At 43.9% G+C, this 9,626-nt stretch overlaps 1 protein-coding gene across 1 annotated transcript; it reads right to left on the bottom strand.

The window, feature by feature from the left end:
• Positions 1–853: 853 nt before the first annotated feature.
• Positions 854–9,267, bottom strand: Zc3hav1l (ZC3HAV1 like). Its single transcript, XM_076860220.1, has 4 exons — positions 8,894–9,267; positions 7,871–8,006; positions 2,669–2,930; positions 854–1,365 (listed from the first exon to the last, which is right to left on the bottom strand). The coding sequence occupies exons 1-4, from the start codon at positions 9,265–9,267 to the stop codon at positions 1,235–1,237; spliced, it is 903 nt and encodes a 300-aa protein (XP_076716335.1). The 3' UTR covers positions 854–1,234.
• Between the last annotated feature and the right edge of the window lie 359 nt (positions 9,268–9,626).

Raw genomic sequence — 9,626 nt, 5'->3', positions numbered from 1 at the left:
GCAAAAAAAATTTTTTAAGAAAGCACTTTACACAAGGACATTTGGAAATATGACTACAATACACACAGCAAAGGATTCATACATCTGCCTCTGTGGTACCCCTTGATAAAAACAAAGAACGTGACATCTACATGTAACTTGATAAAGACAGCAGGATACACAGGAGAAGACAGAAGAGGGAACGGGGAGGAAGAGGGAAGTCCACATGAAATGGGTGAAGCAGGTAGATTTCTCTTGGTCCATCTGCATCCACAGAAAGAAGAATTACAGAGTAATGGATGAACTACCCATCCTTCAAACTATAGCAGCTGGGCTTAGCAAAAGCTCAATAAAAGATAAAAAATAGACAGGCTGAGGTAGAAATCTTTGACAGAAACCCAAAGGTTACATACTCTTGGTGCAGGCCAAGGATGGATGCACAAAACTTGGACATCCTGAACACAGTATGGATGACATTCTTTTATGAAAATCACGGAGCTCCATGTCGGCCCAGAGGGCCCAGCAATAAAAGGCCACATATACAATACACAAAAGAGAACCCACACAAGGCAGTTAATACTATTCACTCACATACATTTAGAGAAATGCAAACCAAAACACAATCATTTAGCACCTATAAGCTAAGCGAAAGTAAAGCGTGGCTTTATAAATTCAATACTGTGTATATTTTATAGAAAGATAAATTCAAAATTTGTTAGAGTTGAAATATCCCAGAATAAGGGAGGTAGTTAAACTATGATATATTAATGTATCTGTGCAAAAAAAAAATGATTATATGTGATCAATGTGAACAAAATGGAATGATACTTATGAAATGCCTAAGTAGAAAACCGTGCAAAGCGTATGGATCTATGTAAACTGATTACATGGACAAAATCACTGGTCAGACCACAGAAGTCAGCATAAATTTACCACTTGAAGAGTTCCATCCACCCAGGCTGGGGAAGATGCTCAGGAACTGCAGAAGCTGCATCTTCAGGATTTGCCCTGGACTGACCCCTCTGCGCTCAAATTTTACCTTCTCTTTGCCTGCTTCATGTCTAACCTTATCCCCAGCCACCCATGCCAAATTTTATCCTCCCACCTTTAGCTCTCACAATAAGCTGTGAGGTAGCTATTAATGACCATTATTAAGAAATGACTAAAAGAACGAATGGTTACAAACTGAAGCTCAGCAGAAGACTTGCTTTCAGGTCTTCCAAGATGAACAAGCTTCTTGCTTCACTGGTGCCCTTTACGGTTTACCTGGGCAGGGCTTCCTGGCCGACTGGGCAGTGTTGGGGACCAGAGGCCTGCCTTCTCCAGCCCCGGCCTCCTGTGTTCTCTGTTTTTCAAGGCCCTGTGAACACTCAGTAGCTGAGTTATCTAAAAGAAAGAAGAAAGGAATAAGCTTTCCAAAAATATTCTTTGTATTACTCTTTAAGTTTCATTTTACATTAGTAACCAGGTCTCAGACAAAACTCCTAATTCATTCCCAGGGTTTGGAGAGTTTGTGCCTTATGAATTAAAACAGGTAATTGTTATATTAAAAATATAACAATAGCAAGCAGAAAGTCAGTATTCCATAGTGAGAAGAGTCCCAGTAAAAAGGACCAGATGACAATAAAACAGGCACTACATCAGAAACAGAGTAGAAGGTCCCTTCTATCCCTGAGAGTTCCCTAGACAGCCTGTGACACTGGTATTCCGGAGTCCCCCTTACTTTCAAATTCATAAAGTCTGCTACTAACATTCCGACAAAAAAAACTTCAGGATGTCTCAAAACTTAATTTTTGTTTTTGTTTTCACCAAAGAGCTGGGGAAGTTTCTCAGTGGTAGAGTATTTGTCTAGCATGATATTCAATCCCCAGGACTGGGGGAAAAGAAAAAAAAAAGAAAGAAAACTGCACATTAAAGGCTTAGTACTGGTGGCTGGGTGTGGCTCAGTGGTAAAGCACTTGCCTCCCACACGTGAGGCACTCCCACAATCCTCAGCACCACATAAAAGTAAATAAACAAAATAAAGACACTGCATCCACGTACAACTAAAAACTATTTAAAAATAAAATAAAAGCTTAGTACCTCTGACTTTGGCAATTAATTAATTACCTTTTCTCATCAACAATTCTAAAGCCACCACTTACTGATTTTCAGCTGTAAGCAAATTTAATAAAATAAATAAGCAAAACACATTATAGTTAAAAGAACATTTACACAGTAACAGGACTGAATGGCCTACAATGAAGTGTAACAATATTACCGTTTAGAGTAAGGGGAATCTCATGCAATTTTTATTTCTAGTTTGTGCTCAAGTTTTTCTATAATGTGATTAAAATTTCTAAAAAAAGAAAAAAAAGCAGACCCTTTAAACCAATTCATAAAAGAAAGCCATCCCTATGTTATCCTCACCTTTCTCCCTCCCCATCTCCCAGCAAGTTGTTAAGACTTCTCCTGCCCCCAAGTGGCCCAGGAGCTACTCTGTTCAAATACTATAAACTCAAAAGTCTTCTGAAACCCTTCAATATTGCCACTTGTCCACTGTCCTAAACTTTCTAACAACAAAGCTGCAATTAACATATGAAGTGGTTTGGTCCTCAGACTCACTTTCAAGTCACTGTTATTTCTTTACTGTGAAGATTTTGAAACCACCTCACCATTGACGGTTCTTGTCTGCCTCTGCTAGGCCTACCTTTGTTTTCAAGCATCTTGTGCAGCTCCATATGCTTGTAGGCAGAAATGATCTGAAAATTAACGACACTTGGAATACTCAGTCCTTGCTCCTGGAGCAAATTCAGGGCTGTAGCATGAATGAGCTGATGGGACCGTTTGCAGGTCTGCAGCTTGCACTCTCCCCTGACGAAGGCTTTGCACACGTGGAACTTGGTGCATTTATCCTTGAGGTTGCAGTAACCATAGAGGGGATCCCCACCTTTGTTGTACAGCAAACAGACCTGGTACAGAAAGAAGGCAATACCTGAAATATTAGTTCTCACCATATCTTTATTTACTTTGTAGTACTGGGGACGGAACCCAGGAGCACTTCATCACTGAACTACATCCCTTGCCCTTTTTTTAATTTTTATTTTACTTTATTTTTTTTAGTTGTAGTTGGACATATTACCTTTATTTTATTTATTTATATTTATGTGGTGCTGAGGATCAAACCCAGGGCCTCGTACTTGCTAGGCGAGCACTCTATGCTAAGCCACAATTCCAGCCCCCACAGTCCTTTTTATTTTATTTCAGGATGGGGTTTTGCTAAATTGCCCATGCTGGCCTTGAACTTGTGATCCTCCTGCCTTAGCCTGCTGAGGTGCTGGGATACAGGTATGTGCTACCACACCCAGCTATTGTATCTTTGCAGCCAATAAACAACAGTTCCTCCTACAAAACTGGAGATTAAATGGTATCTTTTTTAAATTAATATTTTAATTGACACACAGTAATTATACATATTACTATACCCTGTATTGGGGTATAGTGTGGCATTTCAATACATGTATACAATGTGTATTATACTATGTATAAAGATCAGATGAGGGTAGTTGCCATATCTGTCACTCAGACATATGTTTTTTCTTTGTACTGGAAACATTCAAAATTCACTTAGATATTTTGAAATATTCAATTAATTGTTGTCAACCATTGTTATCCTACAGTGCCATAGAACATTAGTAGGTTACTCTTGCACCCCTGGCCCCATCAACCATCCTCTCTCCATCTTTCCCTGCTTCACACTGTTCCCAGGTTCTGGTAACTACTATTCTATTCTCCACTTATTTTTTTTTAATATGTATATTTTTAGTTATTGATGGACCTGTATTTTATTCATTTATTTATAAGCAGTGCTGAGAATCAAACCCAGTGCCTCACACATGCCAGGAAAGAGCTCTATCACTGAGCCACAAACCCAGCCTCTATTCCCCAATTCTTTGAGATCAACTTTAGTTTCCACTTGTAAAGTAAGAATCTGTAGTATTTGTCTTTCTGCATCTGACTTACTTTACTTAACATAATGTCCTCCAGTTCTAACCATGTTGCTGCAAATGACAGTTCATTCTTTTTAAGACTGAATAATATTCCTGTGTGTGTGTGTGTGTGTGTGTGTGTGTGTGTATCTTTATCTATTCATCCATCAATGGACACCTAGGTTGTTTCCATATCTTGGCTACTGCAATCAGTGCATAGCAAAAATGCCATGCAGATGGCTCTTCAACATACTAATTTCAATGCCTCTGATTATTTACACAGTAAAGGAATTGCTGGTTCATATGGTAGTTAGATTAGCCTTTTTTCCTCTATAACCTGCTTCCCTTCCACCCCTGAAGAGCCCTCCTTCAATAAATCACATGACCCGAATCCCCACTTCAGGTCTACTTCCAATGAAACCCATCTCGACTGGTTGCACTACCATATAATATGAGAGTCAGGCAGAGAGCGGGGGGAGCACTGTTAATGATTACTTTGGGACAGCTAATGTGAACTGGTCTGCTCCAGGCAAACCAAGGACATACTCTTGGGGAGCTTTATAACGATGGATCAGGCTGTCAGCTCTGAAATGACCAATCAGACTTCACCTCACACACACAAAAAGATGGCAAGATGTCATATGATCCTCCAGGTGATACAACAAGAAATACCATTATGAAAGTCTGACATTCCAAGACACCCCTCCACTCCCAGGCAAACTGGAATGTTAAGTTTCCCTAATAATGTACCACCTATAAAAATATTCTTGCTATTAAAAAAAAAAATCAAACCCAAATCCCATCAAACCTCCAGATCTATTAGTTTACCACATATTCAAGAAATAGAGGAGCATGTTAAATGATACAACAGGAACACTACCAATCAAGCTAAAACATGGGTAATTTTACAGGACACACATAACCTGCTTTAAAACAAAAGAGCATCCCTATCTATAATTGTGGTGCCAATTTTCTAAAATGAATTTATAATTTTAATGCAATTTTGACCCTCCTAGAGTCAAAGAGTTCCTAGAAAATAGTTTTAGAGGGCTGGGGATGTGACTCAAGCGGTACCACGCTCGCCCAGCATGCGCGGGGTGCTGGGTTCGATCCTCAGCACCACATAAAAATAAAAGATGTTATATTCACTGAAAATTAAAAAATAAATATTAAAAAATTCTCTCTCTCTCTCTCTCTAAAAAAAAAAAGAAAATAGTTTTAGGAATTTAACTGATTCTAAACTTTATCAGAAAAAGGAAACAAGAATTGATTAAACAAACAAAAAACAGAAGAGTAATGGGTATAGAGACTTGGATTATCATATATTAAAATATATTATAAACTATTTTAAATAGTAGGATGCTGGTTCAACAATGTAGGTCAAGGAAAATAGACCCCAGACCTAGTCCAAATATTAGAACAATCTGTTCCTTAAAGATGTGTTGGAACTTGGGGGGAGAATGGGGAGATGCAGGTTAAGGGGACTGAAGTTTCAGTTAGGATGAATCCATTCTGGAGCCCTTAGGTACAGCACGGTGTCTGAAGTTCAAAATAACATACTCTATGCTTATAAACTACTAAGAGAATAGATCTTAAAAATCCTCATCACTGGGCTGGAGTTGTGGCTCAGTGGTAGAGCATTTGTCTGGCGTGTGTGAGGCCCTGGTTCAATGCTCAGCACTACATATAAATAAATAAATAAATTTTTAAAAAATGCTTTTAAAAAAATCCTCATCACTCAAAATTTTAAAAAAGATAACCTTATGAAGTGATGATACGTGAATTAGCAGGATTAAGTTAATCGTGTCACATGAAAGCATATGTCAAAATATCTCATTGTATGCCATTAATACATAATTTTATTTTTCAATTATGCTTAAGATGCAAAAAAATTGATAGAAATCAATGATAAAGCTATGTAAGCCTGATGTTTTCTTATAGAAAACTTATACTTCAGGGTTTGTTTAGTGCTTTTATTCTTTAAAAAAATATAAGACTCTTTTGGCTTTCCATTTCTTCTTGAATCAATTTTGATTTGCCCTAGTCTCTAGAAATGTGTCCATTTCATCTAAATTTTCGAATGAGCTAGCATGATATTTCACATACTATCCCCCACTGTCTTTTTTCTTATGTGCTGTGTCTGGATCCTGCACTGTATCTTTAGGAGAGCAGTGAAAGGAATCAACCAGGCACCTTCATACAAAAGACAGGAGGCATCATTCTCACTCCTCCTCTGTGCTTGCTGTGGCCCCTGATGTCTAAGTGGCCATGTTTTGTGCCACACACACCTCTAGGTCCAACTCTGGGCCAAGGGCAGCCTCCCACTATAAGGGCTAAAAGAACACTGAAGCCGTCTAATAGGACAAGATGAGGCTGGGCCCAGGTCATCTAGGAAGAGCCACTGTTATGGTTTCCATCTGAGGTATCCCCCAGAAGCCCATGTGTGAGACAATGCAAGAAAGTTTCGAGGTGAAATGAATGGGTTGTGAGAGTCTAAACCCAATCAGATTACTAATCCCCTGCTAGGGATTAACTGGATGCCCACTGTAGGCAGGCAGGATGTGGCTGGAGGAGGTGGGTCCTTGGTGGCATGCCTATGGGGTCTATATTTTGTGCTTGTTGGGCAAAGTGAAGCTCTCTGTTTCCTGATCTGCATGTCCTAAGCCACTTTTCTCCATACAGTCTTCTGCCATGATATTCTGCCTGACCTCAAGCCTCCAAGGAGATGGCTTTCTATGGATTGAGACCTCTAAACTGTGAGCCCCAAAATAAACTTCTACATTTGTTCTTGTCAGGTCTTTTAGTAACACCAACAAAAAAGCTGTCTAACATAGCCATAAAGAAAAAGATTCAATGAGTTTGACAATATAAAACCATTAAACTTCTCTCTCTCTTCCCCCTCTCCTCTTCTGCTCTCTCCTCTCACCCTCTCTCTCTTCCCCCTCTCCTCTCTCCTCTCTCTTCTCTCTCTCTCTCTCTCTCTCTCTCTCTCTCTCTCTCTCGACCCCCTCCTCTTCTGTGACTGGCCGCTATGGTCCTGCTAATAAAATCTCGGACAGATAAATGGTTGTTTAAAAAAAAAAAAAAAAACATTAAACTTCTGCAAATCAAGAAATACTGTGAAATTAAAGGGCAAACAGCAGCTGTACTGCTCCTTCCCTCGAATAGAGGAAGATCTGGCCCCAGCCTCACAGTTGATGCCACCTTTCAACCCTTCCTGTCAATAATCTGTGCCAGCTTCTGGGTGAATCTACTTTCTGTAACATAGAGGGATGCACCTCGCTCACAGAAAACCTGCTGCAAAGGTTTCAGGCATTTAAAAATGAGATGGATGCCAAGAAGAAGGCTTGCTTGGTAAGAGCCCCTCCAGGACTGCCTTGGGTACAGATTCCAATGTACTCGAGGGAGGCCTCTGCCATCTTCTGCACCAAAAGCTCCAGCTCACATGTTCCTACCTCACAACTTTCTTTCCCTTTGGACCCTGTCATACCCTAGTATCATCCTGGGCTGGGGATATAGCTCCGTTGGTGGAGTGCTTGTCTTGCATGCACAAGGCCCTGGGTTCAATCCCCACCACCACCACAAAAAAAAAGAAAAACAGGGCCATCCTGAATGGTGGTCTCCTCACTCCCCCACCTTCCTCCCACCCCTTTTCTGGCACCATGAGAAAGTCTATGATAGAATCATGGTGCCAGATTACAAAATTCTACATTTAATTGGTGGTCTCATAATATTTTCTCTTGGGATTCTCACTATTTTGTTTAAAGCAATTCTTTATGTATGGCTAAACAGAAACACACATGCGAATTTTGTCATTATAGGAATTATAAAGGGTCCTTTTAAGAATCCGAAACTAAATCATACTACTTCAAAGCTATTACGCTATAAAGCCAGAGAAGGCAATGAACTCCATGGCCACTCACCTCTGGCAAAAGGCAGGGGTCATTCTGCAAAAGCAGGATCCGAAGCTGGGCTTCATTGAGGCCAAAAATCCCGTGGTTTTTCAGGACTTGGATGTTGACAGGTGTGTGGATATCATGAGAAAGGGAACAGGTAGACCTGGGGAAACACAAAGCTCTGGGTCAGAAGCCCAGGAGAGAAAGGGCCAGTGGTGGAATTCTTGCCTTAGACAACTTTCAAGTTACAGGTGGGACAAACAATTTCCCAGGCACTGATTGATAAAAAGAAAGTTGGGTTGAAACTACTCCCTTCCCAGGGTCATTTTCATATTCATTAAGGATGCTTTCAAGCCAAGCGTACCTCCCCCAGGCACCTCCCTGGACAGGCCGCACATCTGTTCTGCCCAGGAGGGCACTTGGCCTTCTCCACCCAGAGAGGGACCGTCTCCCACTGTCTACTAACGTTAGTTAAGAAAGCGCCTTCACTTAAACTGGGGGTGAGGGTGCGTCAAGAATGCACCACGAAAGAGCTTCAAACTCCCGCTGAGGGGGTGCCGAGGGTAGATCCTCACTCACAGCCTCCAGCCCTGTTTCCGGGGAAGGGGGTGGGTCAGGCCAGACCAGGATTTTAAAGCCCGAGAGCACAGACCCGCTCCTGTAAAACTGTAGTTAGTGGGGAGTGGGCGCAAAAGGCCCATGGATCTCACGGGATCCTCAGATGTCCCCCGGAGGCCACTTTGGGGGGGGGGAGTCAACTCAAAAGTTCCTGCACGATTCAACCCAGGCGCGTAGCGAAGGACCTCGGCAGGACAGCAGTTTGGGGGGCGCGGGCGACTGAGGACTCTGGGCCGAAGGACCTCCCGCTTCCCCCCCCCCCCCCGCATCCAGCCGCGAGCGCAGACGAGGCCTCCCCGGAGGTCGCCATCCCACCCCGCGCCCGACGAGGACCCGCCTCCGCCATTCTCTGGGCTCCGGCTTTCCGCTGGACCTACAGACCGCGGCCCTCGCCCCACGCCCTCCTCCCGGCCCCCGGCGCCTTCCCCTCACCAGCAGTCGCGGTGGGGGCACTTGCCCAGCATGTGCCGTCGGCAGAAGTGCAGCTGGTCGCAGGCCTGGCACTCCCCGCGCTGGTAGCGGGCGCAGAGGCGCGCGGAGGACACGGCCACCACCCTCCAGGCCGAGGCGCCGCCGCCGCTGCCCGCGCCGCCCGCGCCCGCCGCCGCCTCCGCCTCGGCGTCCCAGAGGCCCTCCTTCATCTCCACCTCCTGCAGCAGGAAGCGCTCGGGCCCGGCCCGCTGCAGCACGTCCCGGAGCTTCGCCTCCGACAGCTCCACGTGGCCGCGCAGGTCCTGCAGGAACATGCGGCCGCCGTTGGCGCACAGCACCTTGGTGAGGAAGGAGCACACCGTGAGGTCCGCCATGGCCGGCGGCCGCGTCCCCGTGCGCGCCGCGCGAAACCCGAGGAGGCCAGACTCCTCCCAGTCACGTCCAAGGTTCCCAGCCACATTCCAGGGACCGGCCTGGGAAAGGAAGGGCGAGGGCAGCCCCGGAGGGTGAGAGGACGGCCCAAGTTCGCGATGCCCGCTGGGCACGGATTCAAGAAGGGATGGACGCTTATTGAATGTCTGTCCTGTCCTGGCACCTTTCAGGGTGAGTCCTTGTCACAAAAGAGACAGGCAAACCAGAGCTTTGCGAATAAAACTAGTAGGGACTGCAACGCAGATAAAATAGGTAAGGCGGTAGGAGGTGAATGGCTGGGCTGCTTTAGGCCCTTGATAGG

This window comes from Callospermophilus lateralis, chromosome 1 (assembly GCF_048772815.1).
Source record: "Callospermophilus lateralis isolate mCalLat2 chromosome 1, mCalLat2.hap1, whole genome shotgun sequence".
NCBI classification, from domain to species: domain Eukaryota; kingdom Metazoa; phylum Chordata; class Mammalia; order Rodentia; family Sciuridae; genus Callospermophilus; species Callospermophilus lateralis.
The sequence above is the reverse complement of the archived record's forward strand: the minus strand, read 5'-3'. Positions and strand labels throughout refer to the sequence as shown.

What these genes read in the sequence shown, in the direction of transcription:
- Zc3hav1l (XM_076860220.1), bottom strand. Translation starts at nt 9,267, where the DNA reads ATGGCGGACCTCACGGTGTGCTCCTTCCTCACCAAGGTGCTGTGCGCC. An exon ending in TGCCCCCACCGCGACTGCTG is followed by an intron (nt 8,007 to 8,893) that starts GTGAGGGGAAGG and finishes GTGTTTCCCCAG; the next exon opens with GTCTACCTGTTCCCTTTCTC. An exon ending in ACCCCTGCCTTTTGCCAGAG is followed by an intron (nt 2,931 to 7,870) that starts GTGAGTGGCCAT and finishes TTTCTGTACCAG; the next exon opens with GTCTGTTTGCTGTACAACAA.